Below are 27222 nucleotides of genomic sequence, written 5' to 3' on the forward strand. Positions count from 1 at the left end.
CTCTAGTCCCAGCCTCCATGGCCGGCTCCTAAGTTGGCGCTCTACCCACTCCTCTGGAGACCAGAGGCAGAGGTCAGAGAAGGCAGGGCCCATGGCCAGGGAGGCCAGAAGCCTTCCTGGACGGGATACAAGGCAGGCACATGGGCTTGAGCCCGGGAATGACCTTGCTGATGCTTGTGTGTGTGCAGATGGGTCCTTGGAACAGGACTGTGGTTTATTTTTTTCATTCATTGGTTCCTTCCTTCCTTCATTCATCCATCCAGTCATCAGCCCCCACACAGCTCCCTGGGTGTTACACTCACCGTGTGTCAGGCCTGGGCACTAAGACAAATCCCCACCTGGCCTCTGTCCATTGAGAGCTTGCCTTCTGGAAGTTTTTGTGCAGTGTTCCTCAAACTCAGCACTGCCAGTCTGCCAGACGATGCTGTTGTGGGACAGTCCTGTGCAGCTAGGGTGCTTAGCAGCACCCCTGGCCTCTCCCCATAGATGCCAGTAGCATCCCACCAAGTCGTGACAACCAAAAAATGCCTCTAGACATTGGCAGGTGTCCTCTGGGGTGCAAGTCACCCCTGTAGAGAACTAATGGTCTGATGCTGGGGATCTGCACAGAGGTGCCACGGACAAGCCTAGGAGGTGGGTGCGGTGACTCATTTTAGAGGCTCAGAGCAGTCCGTCCTCACAGGCACAGCAAGTCAGCGGCTGCCAGGGTCCCAGCTGTGGTCTGCAGTCAGCCACGCTGTCACTTTCCTCCCCTTTGTTTCTGCCCACCCGAGCCGGATAGAGAGGCAGGGCCTGAAGCTGGCTGATAACCAGGACTGCCAGGAGCCTAAAGAAAGGACTGGGTGGTGGGGATGAAGGTTCCAGAACTTGGTTTTTCAGGGCTGTCCAGGAAAGAGGCAGGTAAGCATCATTCACAGATGAGTGAGGTGGCACCGGGACCTGCTCCACCCCAGGACATGAGGCTGCTGCGCCATGGAACCCTGCACTGGCCGCCAGGGTTGCTGCTGGCCAACTGTTTGGCCTCGTACACAGAGTGCCGAGTTCTTACAAAGAGAGCCAAGCAGTGCGTCTAGCTGGGGAGAGCGAATGGTCTCTGTATGGCCTAAGCCAGGGGAGGGTGGTGGCGGGACTTCAGCTTTCCAGCCACAAGCCACATGCAGGGACCCGCCCCTGGAAGGAAAGCTGCGTGGTTCTTTGTCAATAGTGCACAGCAAACTGCCCTTCAGAGACAGTGAAGCGCACGGCACAAAACCTCAGATCAGTGCACCTTAAGGACAACAGCTGGTTTCAGTTTAATGACGCGTTAGTTAGCTTTGCTACAGTAACAAAGCACCCCCAAATCTCGCTGCTTACAACTACAACAGACATTTATTTCTCATTCATGGTACAGTGAACGGCTGCAGGCCAGCTCCGTCAGCTCTGCTCCACGTCTCACCATGCGGGCACCCAGGCTGAGGGAACAGCCGCTAGCCGGGAAATGTGTTCTCATGGCAGAAGGAAAAGAGCATGAACTCCCCATGCGATGCTCTCCAACCTCCTGTCTGGACGTGTCTACCCGCATCCCTTTGCCTCCCCCCGGGGGATGGGGCGGGCACTGCAAGCAGTCCCGTGGCTACAGCTAAGGATATAGCCTATCCTCTAGGAAGGAGGGAGCAAAAGCTGAACACAAAAATACAACCTATGACAATGACTCAACTGCCAAAACATGTTTAAAAGGCACAAAATCCTAAAATGTGAAACCTGGAGAGGAACTCAAGAGTCTACCATCCAAGTCCATCAGTTTCCCCTACTGCACAGAGCAGGAAAACTGGTAAACTTTTTAGGGGATTTGCAGGACCCTGGTTTGTAGGTCTTCAGGGTGCAGAAACAGGAGCCAGCTTTCCTGACCTCATCTCACTCCAAGGACCTACAGCATGCCCACAGAGCAAGCCTCTCTGCTCGTGAGACACCTGGGGGTTGGAGTCCCTCAGCCTGAATGCCTTAAAATTATTTGTGTGCTTTGTGTATATGCGTGGTTTGAGGGGTGGCTTCTCTGAGGCCTCGAACACCACAAAGGTCCAGCCAGAACCATGGCACTGGATCCTGAGTCTGTGCCCACAGGCCAGGACCTCCTCAGGTCAGTTGCTGTGGTAACTGCAAGATGGTCCCTTGAGGGATAGAGCTGGTGATGAAACAGCTCACAGTGAGTCCAAGGATGTCCTGACCAAGGTGCTGAGTTTTTTATCAACAGAAGAGAGTGGAGACCAGCTGGAGCTTGGCAGTTTGACCACAGAGAATGTAGTTCAGGGAAGTCAGCAGCTCTCCCCTGACCACGACGCACGGAAGGACCGTCCCCAGGGTGGCAGAAATAAAGTGTAAGGCTCCGCTGATTCAAGTGTGCTGGACTCCAGGCAGAGGCGAGTGAGGGAAGAGATCCAGGGGGCCTGGCTCCGCCTGGCTTGGTTACTTCACCTGGTGCACCTTTCTTCCCTGGAGATAATTCCTACAAAACGTAGAGGATCCTACACAGACCAAAAATGCTGGTGTCAGGGCTTTTACGAAGTACCTGCAGTGAACACAACAGAAGGGGTTAACTGAATTGCGATCCTAATCATCCGTGCACCTTCCCAACCACATTCAAGGTGAACCTTTGGATGTCAACATTAAAATGCAAGTTTAGCATATTTATTTGTTTGGCTGTTTACATATCTGGCAAATTAGGATGACCCTCTCCCTGCTTCAGCCTAGCCAGAACATTTGGGCCAATCCGCTAGCATCATGTATGCCTGTGACTAAACACGGAATCAAACTATAAGAACATGCACGCACGCACGCATTCATTCATTCATTCATTCATTCAACAGTGCACGCCCAGGGTAACTTGGGCCCTGTGCTAAACAAACAAAAACCATCATCCTGCTTTCAAGTCCTGAGGGGCGGGAGATAAATAATTAATGACAGCAAAACAATCGCAGAAGCATTTGTGAGGTACAGCATTAGCCCAAAGGGCACGATTCCCTCTATAGGAAAGGGGAATCAAGAAAAGCTTCCTGGAAGGTGCCTTGTCCGTCTGGACTTTAATTTAGATGTGGGTAGTGATGAGGCACGGGGGAGCAAAAGCGAGGAGGTGCAGGTCACCAGAGCATTTGCTGGTGTTGGGGCATAAGGCAAGTGGAGTGGAGCAGGTTGGAGAGGTGGGCGAGACCTTGGCCTCCCAGATTGAGGACTGTTAGCATTATTCAATGTGCTTGGATCTGGACAGAGCGGTCTGTATCTTAGCTCCACCCAGTTCAAGGTCTGAAGTTGCCAGAATCCTATCCTGGATAGCCTCTTACCTATGCCAGTCATTTAAAAAGTGAACAGTTCCAACAGCATTTACATTTTCTGAGAAGCATGAAATTGGCTTTTCTCCACAGATCTGCTTTCTGTATAGATTTCTCCCCCATTTTTTGGTGATGGGGAGAGTGGACCTCAGGACTTTAAAGAATTGTAATAATTTGCTAATAATGGAAAAAATGAATAGCTAAAAAATTTGTCTATAAACCAGAAGGGAGATAGAGTGCCAGAAAAAAATCCTGCTAAGAGAAGTCATCAATCATATCTGAAGAAATCTTCACCTCCTGCCTAACAAGCCAAAGCAGAAGCATCAAGACCAGCTGGCCCCCTACCAAGTCAGTCACATCACCAATTCCCATCCAATCTGCCTCTGAAATCTCTCTCCAATCCACCCCTTACCTCATGCCTCACCATCAACTGGTACATACAAAATCTGTACACGACTTTGTAAATTTTACCTACACATACGCTGTGGCTCCACTATCAAGATAAAGTACGCTGCTGAGCAGGGCATTCAAGGCTTTCACGAATGGCCCTAGCCCAGCTCTCCAGCCTCTCTCCTACCATGCCTACCCAACCCTTATGCCCAACACATCGGGCTCCTTTAGCCTAAACGCAAGAGCATTTGCTTTGCTCAAAGCTTAGGGAAAAATAGTCTAAGAGTCTACTTACAAATCCACTGAGGGGATTCCTTTACGGTCCAGGAACACCCCAAAGTTGAACAAAGACACAAAAGCCAAATCCAGCTGGCTGCACAGCTCCTAACAAAGATTCACTCTTACAACAAGACTGCCCTTTACAGTTTACAAAAGCACTTTGACTCCTCCTCTCTCGCTGGCTCTTAAATACCTGAGAAAAATGTAGGCAATAATTAGTACTCCTATCCTAAAGATGAGAAACCTCCCTAGGGAGGCAGTGTGGGCTTACAGTCACACAGCCAGTAAATGATGGCGTCAGACTTCACAAACCAGTGTTCTTTCCATATAACGGTAGCAGGGGCCACAGGCACAACGAGGAACACGAGTGCCGACCCTGCTGTTTTCAAGTACAACAGCCAGGCAGCTTGTCCCTGCTCAGAGCAGCCCCATTCACGTCTCCCAGTCTGAGGGCGTCCTGGCTGCAGAGCAACGGGTTGAGTCACACTGAAGCCTGTTTGGCCAATGACCTGGGCCAGGATCCATGGTTGCCGTCTCACAGTTTTGTGTCCAGGGCAGAAGGGAGGGGAGTACAAGGCAGTCCAGCAGCAGTGGAATGAGACCCTGGCTGGATCCCTAGGCTGGCGCCTGAGCACCTCCCCTGGCCTACTCAGCCTCATGACGGTGGCTCACCTGGGGTGCTGCAGCACCTGCAGCAGGGTGCTCTTGGGAGCCACCTGGTAGAGTTCTGTCCCGTCTTCATCCTCAAAGTAGACCTGCAGAATAACAGAGGAGCAGGAATCAGATACAAATACAGGGCCTCAGCAGCACTAGACATGTTGAGGCCAAGCCTAGGGAAAAGCTAAAGAGATGGCAACTGTTATTAGTTGAATGACTTCTCTTTAGAGCTGTGGAATATAAAGCACTCGGTCCTTGCCCATAATACTAAAAAAGGTATTACGGGCTCCATTTTCCAAAGATAGAACGAAGGCTCCGAGAAGGGAAATAATTCACCAGTGACACCCAACTAGCAAACAGAGGAGCCAAGATTCAAGCGCAGGCCTGTGAGCCTTCACTTCCCTAGCAATACAGTCCTAGACCCCTGAGATGTTGGGGAAGCAAGCCATCTATGGTGGCCCAAAGCAGGGGAAGAGCCCGAGGAGGATGAGAAGGATGTCCATACAGGATGGTCCTGTGCAGGTGTCAAAGCCCACGCAGGGTGAGGAAGCTGTCTATACAGGAGGGCTGGCAGGGAGTGACGGTATCAGAGCCCGGCCAGTGGAGGGCAGCCTGGCTGGGAGCTGGCCAGCCGAAGCCAGGTGATAAGGGCTACCTGGTAGGATGGCGGTCCAAGATGAGGTGTCAGAGCGCATATAGGTGAGAAGGGTATCCTTGCACGGGGACGGCTGATACAGGGTGTCTGAGAATTCGACGGTACTAATGTATCAAAGCTAATTTCCTAATTTTGATGGTTGGTTGGGATTATGAAGGAAAATATCCTCGTTTGTAGGAAACTGACACTGAAGTATTCAGGGGCAATGGGGCATCAGTTGGCATCTTACTCTCAAATGGTTAGTAGAAGAGAAAGTCCTTGTACTGTAAGCTGTGATTTAAACAAAGGAAAAAAAAAGTCCCAACAATGGAATATTATTCAGCCTTAAAAACAGGCTACAATATGGATGAAACTTGAAGACACCAAGCTAAGTGAAATAAACCAGATACAAAAGGACAAACAGTGTATGGTTCCACCTATATGAGGTTCCTAGAGTAGTCGCATTCACAGAGACAGAAAGCAGAATGGTGGTTGCCAGGGGCTGGAGGGAGGGGAGACTGGAGTTACTGTTTCACGGTGCAGAGTTTCAGTTTGGGATGACGAAGTGGAGACGGATGGTGGGAATGATTGTACAACCATGTGAATGTACTTAATGCCACAGAAGCAGGCACTTAAAAATGGCTCAAATAGTAAATTTTATGTTCTGTGTCATTTGACATATTTAAAAAAATTTTTTTTTATTTTTTGAAGAGTTTATTTATTTGACAGAGAGAGAGAGAGTGCAAGCACAAGCAGGGGGAGTGGGAGAGGGAGATGGAGAAGCAGGCTCCCCACCAAGCAGGAAGCCCAATATGGGGCTCCATCCCAGGACCCTGGGATCATGACCTGAGCCAAAGGCAGACACTTAACCCACTAAGCCACCCACAGGTCCTGACACAATTTTTTTTTTAAGGCATTAAAAATTTGCCCTATTCACCCCCCGCACACCCTCCACCGCAAAAAATATCCCATCGAGGAACAAGGTAACACATCTCTTACCTCTAAATTATCAGGGCAGTATTTCCGCTCTAAGTCCCAAGAAGGCGTTTCACCAAACATCACCATTAGATGATCAATAAGCCTAAGGATGTAACATGTACTTTCTGGGTATCAATAACTCATGATCTATTTTCTACCTCACAGTCCCTGGACACCCATTCAGAGAGCTATCAAAAATGTACAAAACATGAAATGCAGGCCTAAGCTATTTTGAGCCAAAACCATCTGACTTAAGCTAAAATGTGTATGTATGTGTATGACTTGTCCTGTTACGACATAGTGATTTTCTTTAAACTGACTCAGGCTTAACATCCCTTACATTTAGCCACATTCTAAGCACTAACCCTATGAAATCACATGTCAAAATTGCTAGTTGTATTTTTTCCAATAAATACACACTTCAATTACTATGCCTATACCACCTAGAATGACTTCGTATCTCACCAGAGATATGTGTCACTGCTTGACGGACGATACTGTGGTGCTCGACTTACTAGCCCAGTTAGAATGATGGTGACACTTGTGTCTGTCATTGCAAAGCTAGTTATGGTTAGTAAAGGGAGAAATCAGCTCCAGGATAGAGAGATTATGCCAAACCAACTGTTAACCCTGTATTCTCTTCCCTCCTCAACCAAAAATCCACTTGTCCCTCTGCCGAGAGAGCAAGGAAAGAGCATGCCAGCAAGAACAGAGGGCTCTTGGGCAAGTAAGTACCTGGAGTCCTCGTGAAAAGCAGCGATGAAGTCCGACTGGGCGTGCTCTGGGTACAGAAAGAGCACGGGCCAGCTTAACCTGCCCTGCTCATCTACAGTCAGCCTGGCTCCATAGGGGTTCTCCGAGCTGAGCCCATCCAGGAAAAGCTCACCTGGACCTTCTGAGTCTGAATCTTCATCCTGACCAGCAGCTTCAGAGACTAGCCTGATGTTCCTAGCCTGGATTAAAAACAGAAATACACACAAACCTTATTGTGTGGAAGGAGGCAAGCCCATTTCAATAGCAGGGAAACCATCATACTGTGAGCTCCCTGAGGCCAGCTCTCCACAATTCATCTTCATTACCCCTAAGGCTGAGCACAGCAGGGATAACTCACCTTCATCAGGATTCTACCACATGCTGGACCCTGTGTCACAGAGACAAGCTAGACACGGTTCCTGCCCTCAAGGCCCTGCTCATGGTCTAGTGGGCAAACAGCTATGGAAATAAGTACAACATAAGGTAAGAAGTGGAGTTGCAGAAGTACAGACCATTGATAATTAATTCAGCCTGGGGGCCGGAGATGACTGGGGAATGCTGGGCCCTGAGCAATGACTATGAAAGGCAAAGAAGTTGGAGGGGTGGGGGGAGGATGGAAAGGCATTCCACCCCCAAGGAACAGCATATGCAAAGGCACAGAAAAGATCAAAAGTGTAGCATATACGAAAATGGCAAGTGTGTTGGTTTAGCTAGGACATGGAATACTAAAAATAATAATAATGCACAATGACCTAATCTTGACTGCCTCATGGAAATAAAGATAAATCAAAGGTCTGAATATAAGAGTTGTCTCTTTATGTATGTGTGTGGAGGCTAGCACCCGAGGGGAAAGTTACATGCAATCAAAATTACTGTTGATACTCCTACCATCAGGGGTTGGCAAACTTTTCCTTAAAGGTTCAGACAGAAATATTTTAGGCTTTGTGAGCCAAATGGTCTCTGCTGAAATTAACTACTTGACTCTGCCACCACAGTGTGAAAAGAGCCATAAGGGCTGTGATCCACTGGCTACAGATCCGCTGACTCCTGCTTTAAACCGTCAGTAAAATAGGGTTCCGTGTGTACGGCTGTTACAGATATCCTTACACACACTGAAGCTTGAGATGCATGGTCAAACTGAAGGAGAGAGCCAAAATCAGGTCTGTATGCGAATGGGCATTCCAATATTCTACATTTCAGAAAATGACCAAATATCTCACTGTGAATGAGGATGAGCCAGAGAACCTGGAGTATTCCATCCTGCTTAATCTGTTAACAAGAGTTAACAGACTGCTTGTTATGGGAGGGACTAGTGGAGTGCATCTTAGTAGTGTGAAGTTCTCGAAGTCAATGAGTAACTTGAATGGTGCATAATTTAATTCAACAAAGAATGAAACCAAGAGCCTACTCCACAATCTCATGGTGGTGTCATCTCCCTTGTGAAAACCAAGCAAGCCAAAGCTCCACAGGTGACTTGCTGGGTATTCAGTATCCAGGTAAAAACAAGATTTGGCTCAGACTACATCCATTTATATGCAGGGAAGAAAGGACAGGGTCAAATTTGTTGTTGTTGTTAAAGGAGCAACATCCTAAAAATTCAGGTTTTTTCCAGGATGCAGTGGCTAAGAGCAAGGACCTGGCTCTGATACACATTAGCTGTGTGAGGTTTCTTCACCTCCCTGAGACCACATCACCATCCAGCAGATCAGGAGCTAGGAGATCTACCTCAGAAGGCTACTATGAAGATTAAATAATGCTTAACCCATAGCAACTATCCAGTGTAGCTTACCCGAGATCAACATATGTACACAAGCAGGGAAGCCGACTGAACTCAGGGGGTCTGACACCAGAGCCCCTTCAGCATACTGCTTCACCAAAGCAAAGAGAAAATGAGCAAATTCATTCAGGTAAAGCATCCCAAGACAGGTTCCCATCAAGCCGGAGGATTAGCAAGACTATATGGGCCTGAGGTTTGAGAACTCACCTTAATGGCCTGGAGTAAAGCCTCGTTCCGATTCTGCTCCTTCTTTTCTTTCAACTTTGCTTTCCTGATATCCCTCTGCTCAGTTCTCTAAAAATGAAATTCAGACCCATCAGCTCTACGGAGTTTGTTTCATCTTCTGTCACCCCAGCCTGCTTCTTACTATCTCCAGTATCTGTCCAACCCAGGCTCCTGCGTCAAGCAATACCAGCAGCCTGATTCAGTTCAATTAACACTTTAAGAGCACAGGACTGGTGGCAGCAGAAATTTAAAAATGTACAGTTCTCAAACCCATGGAGCTCACAGTCTGCTGAGGGGGACAAACAATGAAATGTCTGTTATGTGTAACCCTGGTGATGTGAATCCAGTGCTATGAAATAGAGAGGACTGATGGACTGTGCCCCCACGGGGTTTAGATGGACATGGAACATTCCACCAGATGGAGGACAAAAGGGCATTCTAGGTAGAGGGACTGACATCAAGGTCTACGGGGTACTTCAACTTCTCTGGGATGGCCGGAGTATAGGAAATACTAGAAAAACCCAGGGCAAGAACTTATCAGAGGCTCTGCCCTTTCCACCCAATTATAATCCATGAGAGAAAACCATCATCAGTCTACTTAATCTGGCGGAAATATAATTTAGATTTCCTTTTCCTGCAAATCTGCCCCAAACCAGCTGATTCTGCTCTTATCCTCAGGATCGTAGATTAACAGAGGTCAGCAAACTTTCTGTAAAGGGCCAGAGATTAGTATTTTAGGCTTTGCAGACCATGTATGCTCTCTGTCATATATTATCTACTTTTGTTAGTTGTTTATAACTCTTTAAAAATGGGAAAAACATCTTCAGTTCACAAAATGTATAAAAACAGGCCACAGGCTGAATTTGGCCTGGGGGTCAGTCTGCTGACCTCTGATCTGAAATATAGTACCAGGCATCCCTCATCCTCCCCACAAAAGCCCCAAAGAGGCTAACACAGATCTTTTATTTCTCGTGAACAAAGTCTATCCTTCCAGGAGACAATGGCTGATAACTCTTGTCCATTCCTTCTCCAATCCAGTCTGCCAACAGAGCTGCAAACTCCTTTCCGCTGTTAGGAAGTTTGATGACATCACCCAGAGTACTCCACCCCACGGATACCACTAAACTACGTCCAATTCTGCGTTCACAGTTGAGCTACATTCAACCACGGTCCACATTAGAGAATGATAAATGACACTGCAGACTCTGTCCCCTGCTGTTTTTACTCTGATCTGCATGACACATGTGAGTGATGTAGCTTATGAAGTCTCATGAAGTTTGGGGTCTTGGCAGTCACATAAAGTAGAATGACCACCAGGTCAGAGGAGCCCTGAATTGTGAAGTCTGCTGCCCTTTAAAAAAACAAAAACAAAACAACTTTGTTGAGATATAATTTATAGATTATGTTTTCATTTCTCTTGGTCAACACCTCAGAGTGAAATTGCTGGGTCACAGGATAGGTGTGTGAAACTGCCAAACTGATTTCCATCATACGTACCGTTATATATCCCACTAGCAGTGCGGCAGAATTTCAGTTGCTCCACCCTTCACCAACATTTGGTACCGTCAGTCTTAAGAAATGGAATCCCACTGAGGTTTAAATTGCCTTTCCCTAATGACTAATGATACTGTGCATATTTTCATGTGCTTATTGAAAATCATCTTTTGAGAAGTGCCTATTCATTTTTTAAAAAGATTTATTTATTTGAGGGGCACCTGGGTGGCTCAGTCGTTAAGCACCTGCCTTCAGCCCAGGGCGTGGTCCCAGGGTCCTGGGATTGAGCCCCGCATCGGGCTCCCAGGGAGCCTGCTTCTTCCTCTCCCACTTCCCTGCTTGTGTTCCCTCTCTCGCTGGCTGTGTCTCTGTCAAATAAATAAATAAAATCTTAAAAAAAAAAATTATTTATTTGAGAGAGAGAGAAAAAACAAGCAGGGGAGGAGCCGAGGGAGCAAGAGAATCCTACAGCAGACTCCACACTAAGCATACAACCCGATGTGGGCCTTGATCCCAGACCCCTGGGATATGACCTGAGCCAGAATCAGGAGTCAGACGCTTAACTGACTTAGTCACCCAGGTGGCCTGCCTGTTCGTTTCTTTTGCCACATTTAAAATTTTTTTCATAGTGAATATATTTCTTCACATATTCTGGATACAAATCTTTTGTTAGATATATGCATTACAAATATTTTCTCCAATTCCATGGCTTGCCTTTTAGTCTTAACGATGTCTTTTTTAAAGTTTTGACTAGGGGCGCCTGGGTGGCACAGCGGTTAAGGGTCTGCCTTCAGCTCAGGGTGTGATCCCAGCGTTATGGGATCGAGCCCCACATCAGGCTCCTCCGCTATGAGCCTGCTTCTTCCTCTCCCACTCCCCCTGCTTGTGTTCCCTCTCTCGCTGGCTGTCTCTATCTCTGTCGAATAAAAAAAAAAAAAATTTTAAGTTTTGACTAGTTCCTATAATACTTTTGTCCAATAATTTATCTTTACCAATAATCTTGTCTTCTATGGCTTATATATGTATTTCTTAATTTTTTGAAAAATTGAGGTGAAATTCACATGACGTATTAACCATTTTATTTTTTTTTTAAAGATTTTATTTATTTGACAGAGAGAGAGAGAGCACAAGCAGGGGGGTGGCAAGCAGACAGGGAGAAGCAGGCTCCCTGCCGAGCAGAGAACCTGGTGTAGGGCTCAATCCGAGGACCCCGGGATCATGACCTGAGCTGAAGGCAGACACTTAACCAACTGAGCCACTTAGGTACCCTGATATTAACTATTTTAAAGTATACAATTCATTGTCATTTTATACAGTCACTGTACTATGCAACCATCACCTCTACCTGGTTCTCTTTTCAGTACCCTTAAAGGAAACCCCAAGCCCATTAAACAGTCACTCCACACTCCCCCCACCCCCAATCCCCAGCAACCACTAATCTGCTTTGTCTCTATAGATGTGCCTATTTTGGATGTTTGATATATGTATAGAGTCATATATATCTGGTTTCTTTCACTTAACAGTGTTTTTGAGGTTCATCTACATTGCGGTGGGTATCATACTTCATTCTCCTTCATGGCTGAATAATATTCCACTGTATGAACACACCACATTTTGTTTATCATCAGCGAATGGACATTGAGATCGCTTTCTACTTTTCGACCGTTATGAACAGTGTTGCTATGAACACTCATCTACAAGTATTTATTTTACTACTTGTTTCAATTTCTTTGGGTATATACCTAGGAGTGGAGGTGCTGGTTCATATGTTAATTCTGTGGTTAATTTTTTGAGGAACTGTCAAAATGTTTTCTTTTTTTTTTTTAGATTTTATTTATTTATTGAGAGAGAGGGAGGGAGCACGAGCAGGGGGAGGGGCAGAGGGAGAAACAGACTCCCTGCTGAGCAGGGAGCCTGATGTGGGTCTCAATCCCAGGCCCCTGGGATCACGACCTGAGCGGAAGGCAGATGCTTAGCTGACTGAGCTACCCAGGTATCGCTGTCAAACTGTTCTCTATAGTGGCTGTCATTTTACGTTCTCACCAGCAACACGTGAAGGTTTCCGTCTCTCCACATCCTTCTCAACATTTGTTATTTTCCTTTAAAAAAATTATAACCATCCTAGTGTGACACAGTATCTCACTGTGGTTTTGATTTACATTTCCCTAATGACTAATGTTAAGCGTCTTTCATGTGCTTTTTTGGCCATTTATCCTCTTTGGAGAAACGTCTGTTCACATCCTTTGCCCATCTAAAAAATGGCGTTGTCTTTTAATTATTAGGATGTTAAGAGTTCTTTATACATTCTAGATAAAGGTCCCTTAACAGATACATGATTTATAAATACTCTCCCATCCCGTGGGTTGTCTTTTCACTTTCTCAGTGGTAACCTTTGAAGCACAAGTTTTTACTTTTGATGAAGTCCAGTTTATCTTTTTTGTTTCTTGTGCTTTTTGTGTCATATCTAAGAAACCACTGCCTAATCCAAGGTCATGAAGATTAATGCCAACATTTTCTTTGAAGAGTTTTATAGCTCTGCTCTTCCATTTAGGTCTTTGATCCATTTTGCTTATAGTATGAGGTAGGGTTGGGTCCAAATTCATTCTTTTCATGCGGATATGGGAAAGACTGTTTCTTCCCCACTGAATGGTCTAGGTACCCTTGTTGAAAAGCAACTGCCTATAAATATGAGGGTTTATTTCTGAGCTCTCAATTCTATTACACTGATCTGTAAGTCTATCCCCTTCTGCCAGTACCACAGTATCTTGATTACTATAGCTTTGTAGTAAGATTTGAAATTGGGAAGTGTGAGTCCTCTTTTTTTTTCTTTTTTAAAGGATTGTTTTGGCTATTCTGGGTCCCTTGACTTTACGTATGAATATTAGAATCAGCTGGTCAATATTCTCCAAAGCGGCCAACTGGAAATTTGATGCAGACAGAGTTGAATCTGTACACCAATTTGGGGGCACTGTCATCTTAACAATATCAAGATCTGATCCATGAATGTCTTCCCATTTTTTTAGATTTAATTTCTTTAAACAATGTTTTGTATTTTCAGATTATAAGTTTTATGCTATTTCTGTTAAATTTATTCCTAAATATGTTATTCTTTTTGATGCTATTGTAAATGGAATTGTTTTCATATTTGGAATGTTCACAAGTCTACAGAATACAATTGGGTTTTGTCTATTAATGTATCATACCAACTTACTAATCTATTAGTTCTAGTAGTTTTGTAGTGGATTCCTTAGGATTTTCTATATACAAGATTGTATCATTTGCACCTATAGAGTTTTACTTTTCCTCTCCATTTTTTTTTTTTTAAAGATTTTATTTATTTATTTGACAGAGATAGAGACAGCCAGCGAGAGAGGGAACACAAGCAGGGGGAGTGGGAGAGGAAGAAGCAGGCTCACAGCGGAGAAGCCCGATGTGGGGCTCGATCCCGGAATGCCGGGATCACGCCCTGAGCCGAAGGCAGACGCTTTAACTGCTGTGCCACCCAGGCGCCCCTTCCTCTCCATTTTTGAAAGATAGGTTTGCTGGACATAGATTTCTTAGCTCACAGTCTTTCTTTCAGCACTCTGAATGTCAACCCATGGCCCTTTGGCTCCCATGGCTTCTGATGAGAAATCAGCTGTTACTTTGGGGGGGGGCGGTGGGGAACAGAGGGAGAGGGCCAGAGAGAATCTTAGGCAGGCTCCAGGCCCAACACAGAGCCTGGCACAGGGCTTGATCTCACAGCCCTGAGATGTCCTAAGCCAAAATCAAGAGTTGGATGCTCAACGAACTGAGCCACCCAGGTGCCCCTCAGCTATGTTATTGAGGATCTCTTGTATGTGAAGAGTCTCTTCTCTCTTGATGCTTTTAACATTCTCATGTTTGAATTTCAAGTTTATGATGTCTTGGGTGTAGATTTCTTCAAGTATATCCTACATGGAGTTTGTTAAGTTTCTTGGAAGGGTAGATTACTATTTTATCAAATCTGGGAAGTTTTCAGCTATTATCTCTTCATATATTCTATTGTCCCTTTTCTTTCTCCTCTCCTGGGACTCCCATGTCTATGATGATATACTTCATGGCACCCCACAGGTTCCTCAGTCTCTCTTCATGTTTCTTTTTTTTTTTTTTTAAGATTTATTTTTTTTAAAGAGAGAGAGAGAAGATGGGTGTGGGGGGAGGGGCAGAGAGAGAGAGAGGAAGAGAATCTCAAGCAGACTCCCCTCTGAGTGCAGAGCCTGACATGGGTCAATCCCACGACCCTGAGATCATAACCTGACCTAGAAATCAAGAGTCAGGGGGCGCCTGGGTGGCTCAGTTGTTAGACGTCTGCCTTCAGCTCAGGTCATGATCCCAGTGTTCTGGGATCAAGCCCCGCATCGGGCTCCCTGCTCAGCAGGAAGCCTGCTTCTCCCTCTCCCCCTGCTTGTGTTCCCTCTCTCGATGCCTCTCTGTCAAATAAATAAATAAAATCTTAAAAGAAAAAAAAAAAGAGATAATGAAAAGGGCCGTGAGGAGAGAGAAATCATTCTTTAAAAAAAAAAAAAAAAGAAAGAAATCAAAAGCCAGATGCCCAACTGACTGAGCCATGCAGACACCCCTCTCTTAATGTTTCTTTATTCTTCTTTCTGTTCCTCACACTGGGTAATCACAATTGATCTATCTTCACAGTTCTGCTCTTGAGCCCTTACGTGAACTTCCCAATTACTATACTTTTCAACTACAGAATTTCCTTTTTTTTTTTTTTAAAGATTTTATTTATTTAACAGAGAGAGAGACAGCCAGCAAGAGAGGGAACACAGGCAGGGGGAGTGGGAGAGGAAGAAGCAGGCGCCCAGTGGAGAAGCCTGATGTGGGGCTCGATCCCAGAATGCGGGGATCACGCCCTGAGCTGAAGGCAGACGCTTAACGACTAAGCCACCCAGGCGCCCCATCAACTACAGAATTTCTATTTGATTCTTTTTCACAATTTATTGATAGTCTTTATTTGGTAAGACATTGTTCTCATATTTTTTTTAGTTCTTTAGACATTGCTTTCTTTCTTCCTGGAACATATTTCAAAGTCTGGTTTAAAGTCTTTGTCTTGTAGTCTCATGTCTGGGCTTTCTCAGGGACATTTTCTATTGATTTTTTTCCCTCTGTATGGGCCATACTTTATTTCTTTGCATGTCTTGTAATTTTGTACTGAAAAACAGACATTTAAAATAATACAATGTGGCAACTTTGGAAATTGAATTCTCTCTCTTTCCTCTCCAGTGTTTGATATCGCTGTTGTTATTGTTTAGTTACTTTCCTGAACTAGTTCTGTAAAGCCTGTATTTGGTTTTATATGATCAATGAAGTCCTTAAACAGCTTAGTGGTCAGCTAATGATTGGACAGATTTCCCTGAATGCCTAAAGCCAAAGTCTCCCGCTCTTTGCTGAGGGGCTCCCTTGTGCACACTGTGGCACACCTTCAGCACTCACCCAGTTTACAATTCTGCCTCAGCCTTCCCTTACTGCTTTCACAGAGCCTCCGAGTCAGCCAGAGGTCAGCTCTTAGGGCCTTCTTAGATCCTTCCTGAGCACATGCATAGCCCAGACACACATGTGACCTCGTAGATCTCCAGGAATATGTTAGAGCTTTTCAAAGCCCCTGAAGAATCACCAGCTTTTCCTTTTAATTATTCTGGTAAGCCTACTGTTTGCCCTGCCATCCACTCTCTCAGACAACTACAATCTTAAATAACTACTTCTAATTGTTTTTGACACATCCCTCATTCCCAGCCCCTGCAAAAAAGCTCTTCATACTGGGATAGCTCCAACATGAGTCGAATAAAATCTGTCTTGTGAGTGGGGTTTTCTAGGAGACCACCCAGATGGTCCGATAATGGCAATTCTCTGGGAATGGGGCTCTGAGCGAGCTCTAATCATATTTGCCTCCTCTGGTGGCTGCCGGGCTGCTCATTTTCACCATGATTCTTTCAAGGCTACTGTGGTACCAGGGGTAGGAGATGGGAATAGGGCAAGTTAAAATGTCACAAAGCTTGCTGTGCTTAGAGGTTCAGCCATTTTTCTTGAATAAACACTCCCCAGATTGCTGCAAGCTTTTGGCTCATTTCAGAGCTCTGAAAAAAGTTAGTGACTCTGACCATTTTTGCCAGTTTTTCATAGACTTCATGAAGTAAAGAATTTTAGATCTTTATTTGGCCATTTTTGCTGACATCATTTCTCCTTGTTGATTTATCTACTTGTTCTATCAGTTACTGAGAAGGACGCTGACATCTACACCTATTTGTACATTTGTCTCCCTCAATTTTTTTGCTTCTTACATTTTGAAGTTCTTAGATACATACATATTTAGAATTGTTAAATCTTCTTGATAAGCTGACCCTTTTATCATTCAACAAAGCCATGCTTTATTTCTGGTAATATTCATTGCCTTGATGGCTGTTTCGTCTGACTTTAATATAGCTATATGAGGTCCATTGCTTACACAAGCCAAGCACGTAGGAATCCTGAGTCAGGTTATACTCAGATATAGAATAAACCTGACACTCAGCAAGCAATGTCACCCATACCCCGTGTCAGGCTTCTGGGCCCTGAAATCTTTAACTGTGTGCCTGTATCAGGGAAATATAAATCAAAACCACAATGAGATACCACCTCACAACAGTCAGAAGGGCTAAAAGTAACAAGTCAGGAAACAACAGATGTTGGAGAGGATGTGGAAAAAGGGGAACCCTCTTACACTGTTGGTGGGAATGCAAGCTGGTGCAGCCACTCTGGAAAACAGTATGGAGGTTCCTCAGAAAGTTGAAAATAGAGCTACCCTACGATCCAGCAATTGCACTACTGGGTATTTACCCCAAAGATACAAATGTAGTGATCCGAAGGGGCACCTGTACCCCTACGTTTACAGCAGCAATATCCACAATAGCCAAACCAAAGAAAGAACCCAGATACCCAACGACAGATGAATGAATAAAGACAATGTGGTATATGGGGACACTTGGGTGGCTCAGTCGGTTAAGTGTCTGCCTTCAGCTCAGGTCATGATCCCAGAATCCTGGGATCGAGTCCTACACCAGGCTCCCTGACCAGCAGGGAGCCTACTTCTCCCTCTGTCTGCAGCATCCCCTGCTTGTGCTCTCGCGCATGCACTCTCTCTCTCTCTGACGAATAAATAAATCTTTTTTAAAAAGAAAGAAAAAGATGTGGTATATACCCAATGGAATACTACTCAGCCATCAAAAAGATGAACTCTTGTCATTTGCAACGTGGATGGAACTAGAGGGTATTATGCTAAGCAAAATAAGTCAATCAGAGAAAGACTATTATCAAACGATTTCACTCACATGTGGAATTTAAGGAAAAAAACAGAGGATCATAAGGGAAGACAGGAAAAAATAAAACAAGACAAAATCAGAGAGGGAGACAAACCATAAGAGATTCTTAATCATAGGAAACAAACAGGGTTGCTGGAGGGGAGGGGGTGAGGGGTTGGGGTAACTGGGTGATGGACATTAAGGAGCGCATGTGATATAATGAGCACTGGGTATCACATAAGACTGATGAATCACTGACCTCTACCTCTGAAACCAATAATACATTATATGCTAATTAACTGAATTTAAATTTAAAAAAAAATCTGCAAAAACAAACAAAACAACAATAACAAAAAACTGTGCCTGTGCTACAGGACCTGCAAGCTGTCATTTAGGTCCACTAAGGCTTTTCCTGTGTATTAACTTGCTATGTCCTTCCGCAGTAGCCCTCTAAATACTGTCTCCTGTATATACATACCACTTTTAGAAATTCTGGCCCACACCCAGTTACCTGGGCTCAGAATTCTGTTACCAGGCCATGTGAGTTAACAGATTATCTACTTTTTCTACCATATGACCAGAACGACCTCTGACTAAAACCTGCCCCTTTGCAGGGAGAGCTGAAGGCTCCCACTGCACTGCAAATTCCCTTTCCATAGTATAAGCAGTGAAGACAGACCTAGACCAGGAATCAGGGGATCTGAAGTCTAGTTCTGGCTTTGTACTGAATAGACATGTAAGGCAGTACTGCACAGGGACTAAGCACACGGATTCTAGAGCCAGACTGCTTGATTCTGACACCCAGCCTCACCACAGCTATGACTCAGGCGGTTCCTGATCTCTCTGTGCTTTAGCTGCCTCACTACTGAAAGGCCAATTAGAATAGTTCCTACCCTATAGGGCTGTTATGTGGTTTAAATGAATTCATGAAAGTAAAAAATTTTAAATAGCACCTGGAAGATACACACAGGATATGCCATCTAAATGCTGGACATTATTTTTGGTAGCGATGGTATTCTGTTATTGTTTTATCATCACTGCTGCTATTATGTGCATTTCATCAGCAACTTCAGATGTCTTAAAGCTGGGAGTTACGCAATATTGTAGAAGCTTAAGGGTGTGTTTAAATGTTGATTTTTTTTCTTTTTAAAGATTTATTTATTTATTTGATAGAGAGAGCGTCCGCATGCACAAGCAGCAGCAGACAGAGAAGGAGACAAGCAGACTCCCTGCTGAGTGGGGAGCCCGACACAGGGCTGGATCCCAGGACCCTGAGATCACTATCCAAGCCGAAATCAAGAGTCAGACACTTAACCAACTGAGGACCCAGACGCCCCTGTTTAAATGTTTAACTGTCATCTCCCCTCCTCTCTTTCAAGAGATTTACAGTGTGCAGATTATATTATGGCAGTCTTATGCCACTTCTTATTTATTCAAATCACAATAGCCACAAATTTATCAACTCCTTGCTGTAAGTCAAGAAATGTGCTAACACACACGCGCACACCCACACGTTCTCATTTAATCCTCATAAAAACCTTTGAGGCATACATTACGTTCACTATTCTCAAAGAAGGGATTTAGTTTCAGAAATATCAAGGACTTGCCAATGGTTATGCTTTCTCCTGTCTGGAATATTGTCCACTCCTCACCCCCACCCTCCAGGGGAGTAAACTCTTGCTCAGTCTTCCAAGAGATCAGATGCAGAAATCACCTCTTTTAGCAAAACTTCTCTGCTATTGGCATCTCTGCCCTGCCCTTGTCCAGGGTAAAGTTAGACACTACTACTATATGTACTATATATTCTTGCTTGTCTCTGTCACATTATAACTATTTATTTATCTTTATTTGTCTGTATCCTCCAGAGTTCCAAAGGTGGGAATAGTTTTGGGTTTTGTTTTTAAAGAAGAAAAAGCTGACAATGACCCAAAAGACACAATCTAGGAAATACTAATTAATTAATGCTAAGTAACAAATGTCAACTAGCTAATGATTTTGCCACCAACCTTCAGCTTGTCTGCTTTAGCCCTCATTTCCAGAAGCTTCTTCTCTCTGGCATCTATCTGCAGCCCTTCATCACACCAGTTCACAGCCTCAGCAAAGTTTTTCAGTTCCAGATGGCATAAGGCACCTGTAGAACCCAGAACCCTTAGAATACGTGGACAATATGCATGGAAAGAGCTCTCCTTATGCAGGAACCACCCCCGTCCCCAACCTCCACCAGCTACCAGCCAGCATTCTGAAGGGAAAACAGATTATTAAAGCCCCTTCTACTGCATTCCCCAGACAAGGAAGAATATTTTTTGTATCTTAGATCAGAAAGATCGCTAGGGCCCATTCAGCTTAAAACTCCTGTAAGCCTCCCTGGCATTAAAGGCTTTTAAGGCAGGGAAGGCTACAGCTGAATGGCAAAGAGCACAGGGTTTGGAGTCAGACAGACCTGGGCTGGAGATCTGGCTCTATTGTGTACCAACTAGACATTAGATAAAACACTGAGCATCACTGAGCTTCAGGTTCCTCATCTGCAAATCTGAATAAAGTCCATTTCAGATGATATTTAAATAGAGACAGCGAGCAGAATTGATCTCAGCCATTCATCAAAGCAGTGGCTAGATCAAAGACCTTGGGTCTCTCCTAAAATTGTTCCTAATGGCTTCCAGGTTAAGCTGCTTCTCCCCCTCACCATGTTTGTTTTTCTCCAGTTAGCCTCTTTAGACTTTCCTCAGAATTTCCAAATATCAGAACTGTAAGGGCTTAGACGTCAACAGAATCCAATCTCATCTTCCAGAGATGAGCAAACGGACACTCAGAGTGGTGTCTTGCCAAGGTCACATGCTGAGGTAAAACTGACAATTCAAGATTTACAGACTCCAGCTTGTACCAATTCCACAGGACTACACTGACTTTACTTGCCAATCTTTGAACAGTACCTTCTTTCCCTACAGCTAAGGAACATGGATCTACCTATACCAACCCCTAACTATGCATACCTAAAGATGCATAGCTTTGGTAAAGCATTTGACTTATGATAGAGCAGCTGATCATGGGACTATAAGGAAGATTAACATATGATGAATAAAGTTTACAAAGCACCTCTGAGCTTCTCAAAGAAAAGGTAAAGTATAAAAATAATATAAGTACTATTATTACACAGAAAGGTCAGACCACAAAAGAAAATATAATCTGGGAACATCTCAGCATCAGAGTTATAAGCAAAGGTCCCATAACTTATCTTTTAATTAACATGGCATTTGAAGATCTCGCCTTTCAATCAGATAATTTGGGGAAAAAATTAGAATGTGGCTTTTGGAACTGCTTTATTTTAATTAATTTTATTATTAATTTAAAATAAGGAGTTTCAATTTCTCTACAAATTCTTAAAATATAAAGGGTTATATTATTCTCTGGGAAATGCTTTTAAAAATGGAATGTTACTATTAATAAGGACCAGGAACTTAAGGCTGCAAAAATAAGGTGATTTCATTAGTATCTTAGCACCTTAATATCAAAGCTTAAAATGCCTCAACTTTTGGTGCAGTAAGTGCCAACTTTTCCATAAGGACTATCATACTGTAGTTCTACAATACTCACCTCTTACTATTGCTTTGAGGTGGCAGGGTTTTAGCTTTCTGGCAGCTGTCACATCATTGAGAGCAGAACGAAAATTGCCTAATAGGCACCATTTAGTAAAAGAGAAAACAAGATTGAGATCAGAATATTTGCAAAATTTCATGTGTAGAGACATAGACATTCTTGTATAGTCTTGGAGAAATATAAATCAGAGCAACAGTTTTTAGAAAAAAATATAGTTGTGCTCATCAAGTCTTAGAAATATTTGTAAGACTAGAAGCCCACAGAATAACTATAAATGGCTAGTAAGCCCACAAAAAGATGCTCAACATCACCAGTGACTGAAGAAATTAAAATTAACACAAAATTAAAAACATAATATCCAGGAAGGGTGAAGACATGGGAAAAGGGCACTCTTCAGGGTAAATTAGAGAGCAAATTAGCATGCACTTGTACATATATTCTGACCCAACAATATTTTCCTAAGAACTTATCCCTAAAAATACCTGGACAAATATGCAAGGATAAATGTAAAACCATGTCAACTGCAGCAGGAGTTTTGTGAATTGTGAAACACTGGTGATACCCTAAATATCCTCAATGTAGTAATAATTAAATGAACTACGGTAAATCCACACTACTAAGTACTATGCAACCATTAAAAAGGGTAAGATAGATCTGCACATAAAAGGCATGATGGGGGGGCGCCTGGGTGGCTCAGTCGTTAAGCGTCTGCCTTAGGCCCAGGGCGTGATCCCGGGGTCCTGGGATGGAGCCCCTGGTCGGGCTCCCTGCTCTGCTGTGAGCCTGCTTCTTCCTCTCCCACTCCCCTGCTTGTGTTCCCTCTCTCGCTGGCTGCCTCTCTCTGTCAAATAAATAAATAAAATCTTTTAAAAAATAAATAAATAAAAAATAAAAGGCATGATAGGATGCCTGTGCTATATTGTTTTAACTGATCGTTCTATGTGTATAATGTCAATATGTAAAATATCAATATTTTTTATAAAACAAACCAATCTAAATATATAGACATATGTACACACAAATATATATTTGTAAATTCATTTTTAAAAAAAGGTGTGTAGGGGCATCTGGGTGGCTCAGTCAGTTAAGTGTCTACCTTCTGCCCAGGGTCCTGGGATGGAGACCCACGTCGGGCTCCCTGCTCAGCGGGGAGTCTAGTTCTCCCTCTCCCCCTTCCCCTGCTTGTACTCATTCTCTCTTAAATAAATAAAATTAAAAAAAAAAAGTGTGCAATCACACACACTGTTATCCAAATTAGAAGGGCATGAGGTAGATTTTCACTTTCTAGTTTATACTGTAAATATTACTTAACAGTTTGGTATTTACCTATTATTTTCACTTCTAAAAATCTAGTGCAGAGGTCAGCAAAATTTTTCTGTAAAGGGCCATATAGTAAATATTTTAGGCTTTACCAGCCACATATGGTCTGTTACACATTCTTGTTTTACAATCCTTTAAAAATATAAAAGACATTTTTAGCTCACAGGAGGCCAGGGATCCAGATGTGGCCTGTGAGCCATAGTTTGCCAAATCTGGCTTCAACCTTAAGAATAATCAGAATTCGTGGGAAAACTTTATCACTGTGTTCATTATTGCATTATTTACAAAAACCTAAAAGCAGCTATATACTCAATAATAGCAGAACAGTAAAGCCAACTGTGTAAACAAACACTGGTATGTCTAAATGATGTAATTTTATGTAGCTATTAAAATCATATTCACAAATATTTTTAATGACAGGTGAAACTGTTTATGTTATAAAATTAAGTGAAAAGAACTGAATACAAAATTGGAAGAACAGCAATGATATTAACTATGGAAAAAATGTATATAAAAGAGATCCAAAGACTTCTGGTTAAGGGTGGTAGATTGAACATAAGGATTTAACTAAACTTCCATTACTCTCCCCCTTCCTCCCCAAAATGCCATAAACCCAGAGAGACAAGAAGAGTAAGACCAGAGAATACATTTTAAAGCTCGAAAACAGACAATGGTTAAATGACTAATCAGGCCTAAGAAAACTGAATTCCAAGCCAGCAGAGGGAAAGCCCCAAAGCTGTCAAGTTGTACTGCAGAACCTTAAAGTACCCAGGACTAAGGAACTGACAGCACCAGGTACTGCGGGAAGTGTGCACCATTTAGTGCACTTGGAATCGAACCTGATTCTGCATACCAATCCTAGCACCGTGCACCCTTACACAATTCATTTTACTCAATTTACTGTACTTTACTACAGTTGCGTACTCTGCTGACTAGGGATAAAGCTGTTAACCTCACCTACTTACATAGTTGCTGTGAGGTCAAGAGGGATAACAAGTGTGAAAGTGCTCTGTAAGCTGTACCAGTGAGATCTCATTTAAGGAATGGCTGTGATGACTATGCCGCTGCTCCTCTGGCATCACGCACATGGTTTTCTTCTCACAAGGTGCTCCTTCTGGTCTGATTAGCCCTATACATGACAGTCTTTAAGTTCCCCCAAAGAAAGGAACTATGCAGCTGTTGCTCAATGCCTAGCACACAGTAAGTGCTTTATATATATTTACTGATTGAATAAGGAAATGAATGAAACGCCTTCAGGGAAAGGCCAGATCTGACTCATCTCCGCGACACCACTGCCTAGCACAGAACAAGAACTCGAGTTCATCTGCTAATGAAGAAAATGTATTCCTCCAGAAGTTAGAAGAATGGGTCTCTAGTCCAGGTTCTCGCACTAATCAGAGGGTCCCTCTCTGGGCCTATGTAAAATGAGGGGGTTGTTTGGCCCAAATAATCTCTAAAGTTCTATACCACTGTTACTATTTAGAATTTTATAATGAAACATGCAAAAGGAGACAACAGTTGGAGCAGACTATGGTTGGGGAGAAACTCTGCTCAAATGGTGATGGGTCCCAGCAGACTTATCCCAGCTAGACCACAAGGCTTATTCTTTTACCAGCCCCTCAGAGGCCCCGGTCTCTTTAAACTCTGTGATGAGAAACATGGGCCTAACATAACCAAGACTAGTCACCAGCAATAATGCTACCCAATAATGAATGTTTCCCAAAGTCACGTCTGCAGAATGGTCCCGCATGTTACTTAGTGTTACCTGAAAAGGGGGTTTACAAAACTTCAGGTCCCACAGAATACTCTTTGAAAAATTCTCCCTTTAAGATAGTTTCTCTCACACAAAAATCTCTTTGCTTGATCCTTCTAGCATCCTTCAGAAGAGGGTAAAAGGCCAAAAATAAAAAACAAAAACACATTATTTTTGAGACAGAAACATTTGGGCTTAAAAAAAAAAATCTCAGATCATACCAACTCATGTATTAAGGTATGTCACTCATTTGGTTCAGATAGTAAGAATTATACAGTCGATCTGGTTTCTCTTTTCACCCGGTCTACCTGGAAGATCAGTGTTCAATTAGAGTAAACTAGCCTAGCTTTCTGGGATAAGCACCTCTTTGTCTGACACTCTCAAACTCTGCACTAGCCATCAAAATGGCTTTTACCATAAGTTGACTGTTTAGAAAGCACTAAATAACAAAATAAATTACCTAGATAGTACTGTGCTGCTGCCCGGTTGGTATAAAGGACAGCATTCAAATCAGGGTCTGTGCATTTCTTCTTTAATCCTTCAGTGTACGAAATCACAGCTTTTTTATAGTCTTTTTCTTTAAAGTAATCATTCCCCTCATCCTTATAGGTCTTGGCCTGTTCTGCAAAGAAGAGAAAAAAAATAATCACTATTTCCTATTTTTTTAAAGGCTCATTAAAAATAGATTCTAAATCATACAATAATGTTACATATGATAAACCAAATAAAAGAAACCAATGAAGAAAAATAAAAAATTAGTCCTATAAAACTGGGTATAAACATGGAGAAGCAAAGTCATGTGTACTTAACTGCTACAATCAATTCCAATTATCTTACAAGGTAGATTATTAGATGCTTACCAAAAAAAAAAAAAAGGTGAATAAAGAAAAAAGTATCCTTATCCTACCTCTTGAAGGACTTTTTTTTTAATTACTGAAGAAATGGAGGGAAATTATACTTCTGTTTTTGCTTATATTTTATTCCCTAGAATGCAAATTCCTCTCTCGTCACCTTAGTAAGAGCCTACAAAATTGTTAAGAATCACTTCAGATTTCCAATGCATTGTGAGCCCACTCCTACCTCCCCCTCTTCTGTGTTCCCGCAGCACCTAGTACTTAGCTGCATGTTGGCACTTATCACATACACACAGGACAATGTGGCTATCCACTGGCGCATGAGACCTTTGAGGGCAATCTTATTCATCCCTTTATGCCCAAAGCCTAGCATTTAGGAGGTACTTTTGAGTATATGTGAAATAAATAGTGACGAGTTAGCCCAGGCTAACTACTTCTTGTTATCAGAATCTGTCTGACTCGCTCTTTACCTCAATTCAATGGAGACACAGAACAAACATTAGACTCATGTAAGATACCTTCTGGAGATCGCTCTTCGTCAAAAATAATTGACTGGAGGCAAGCCAAGTCAGGATTCTCGTTGGGATCAATTTCAGATGGCGCTTTCTTCATAAATAGGGGGACCTTTTCAAATTCCTGGAGATGTAGAGAAAGAATGAACTATAGGAGTAAGATTTTCCACAGCGCAGACCCAATTCCATATCTCTGTATCAAAGTTTTCTTACTCATCATGATTTGCAAGTCATGATTAGCCATCTCTCTCCCTATCCAGGCCTCAGTTTCCCACGTGTAAGATGAGAGCGCAGGGTAAGTAAGGATCGCTAACGATTCTTCCTGCGCTCACAATCTTACAAGGGCGGTGGGAATCACCATTAACTGAGCGCTCTTATGTTCCCGGCACTTTACCCACCATATCCCTTCAATTTTGCCGCAATCCTACGAGACTGTAGCTATACTTAAGGAAATTTTACAAATGAGGACACGGGCTCAGAGAAGTTAAGTAACTGGGCCAGCAAGTGGTGGAGTCACAGGTCTGTCGGACTCCCAAAACCCGGACGCCTAAAATGAAGTGGCAGCTGAAGACAGCCCTCAAAACCCCGAGGCCGATTTCCTAACACTCCCAAGCTGAAACCACCCATCGGCCGGCAGCGCCAGAGGGCCGGGGGTGCGGGAGGCGCCTGCCCGCCAGGCCCGGGGGTCGGGACGACAACCCCCACACACGTGCGGGGCCCGGGCCGCCCACCTCCTCCCACTGGTCCTCGTGGAAGCCGCCACGGTAAGGCTGGCTCTGGAACTTTTCCAGGAACGAGTCCATGGCATCGTCGCCGGCGACGTCCACCTCAGGTAGCTCCATAGCGACGACTCAGGTCTCCCGCCACGGTGCCGGCGGCGAGAATTGCGCGCCCACTTCCGGCAGCGCGGGTGCCTTTCCCTCAGTCCTCCGGGCCGGGCCCCGCCCGCCCGCGCGCCTCGGGTTCCGCCCTTTTGGGGCCCAGCAGGCCGGCCCCGCCCCTCCCCGACCGGCCCCGCCCCCGTCCCGCCCCCTCAGCTGGCCGCCGCCCCGCCCCGAGCGGTTTGGTTTGGTGGATAAACCCAGCGCCCCACAATGCCCCACTATCACTTCGTTCGCTCGTTTGTTCAGCCAGTGAATAGATGCTTCCTAAGCTCCTTGTGTGCTCAGGCCTATTGTCGCTGGGTATACAGGGCTGGGCAAAGCAGATCAAACACTCACCGCCCCCCCACCCCCGCCCCCGCCCCGCTCTCTGGGAGTTGATAAGAGAGTGGGAAGAGGCAGACAGTAAACACATAAGATGTGAGAGGTTGTCAGGTGCTAGCAAAAGCTATCGGGGAAAAGTTTTTATTTATTTTTTAAAAGGTTTTTTATTTATTTATTTTGAGGAAGAG

At 43.9% G+C, this 27222-nt stretch overlaps 1 protein-coding gene across 2 annotated transcripts; it reads right to left on the reverse strand.

Moving 5' to 3' along the window:
- Positions 1-1349: 1349 nt before the first annotated feature.
- TTC4 (tetratricopeptide repeat domain 4) lies at positions 1350-26751 on the reverse strand. 2 transcript variants are annotated; one of them, XM_040627263.1, is made up of 10 exons: positions 26561-26749; positions 25836-25953; positions 24924-25085; positions 21388-21465; positions 19803-19927; positions 8978-9064; positions 6976-7193; positions 6262-6343; positions 4644-4726; positions 1350-2545 (listed from the first exon to the last, which is right to left on the reverse strand). In XM_040627263.1, the coding sequence occupies exons 1-10, from the start codon at positions 26669-26671 to the stop codon at positions 2443-2445; spliced, it is 1167 nt and encodes a 388-aa protein (XP_040483197.1). In that variant the 5' UTR covers positions 26672-26749; the 3' UTR covers positions 1350-2442. The 2 variants fall into 2 exon arrangements, with proteins under 2 accessions (XP_040483197.1, XP_040483198.1); XM_040627264.1 differs by lacking the exons at positions 6262-6343; positions 6976-7193 and having other exon boundaries at positions 26561-26751.
- Between the last annotated feature and the right edge of the window lie 471 nt (positions 26752-27222).

This window comes from Ursus maritimus, unplaced genomic scaffold (genome assembly GCF_017311325.1).
Source record: "Ursus maritimus isolate PB19 unplaced genomic scaffold, ASM1731132v1 scaffold_12, whole genome shotgun sequence".
NCBI classification, from domain to species: Eukaryota; Metazoa; Chordata; class Mammalia; order Carnivora; family Ursidae; genus Ursus; species Ursus maritimus.

Excerpts from the sequence above, each read along its gene's own strand:
- TTC4 (XM_040627263.1), bottom strand. The coding sequence starts at position 26,671 with ATGGAGCTACCTGAGGTGGACGTCGCCGGCGACGATGCCATGGACTCG. Across the intron at positions 25,086-25,835 it reads CGAAGAGCGATCTCCAGAAG|AACAGGCCAAGACCTATAAG; the intron begins GTATCTTACATG and ends TCTTCTTTGCAG. Across the intron at positions 21,466-24,923 it reads AGCAGCACAGTACTATCTAG|GCAATTTTCGTTCTGCTCTC; the intron begins GTAATTTATTTT and ends GGTGCCTATTAG.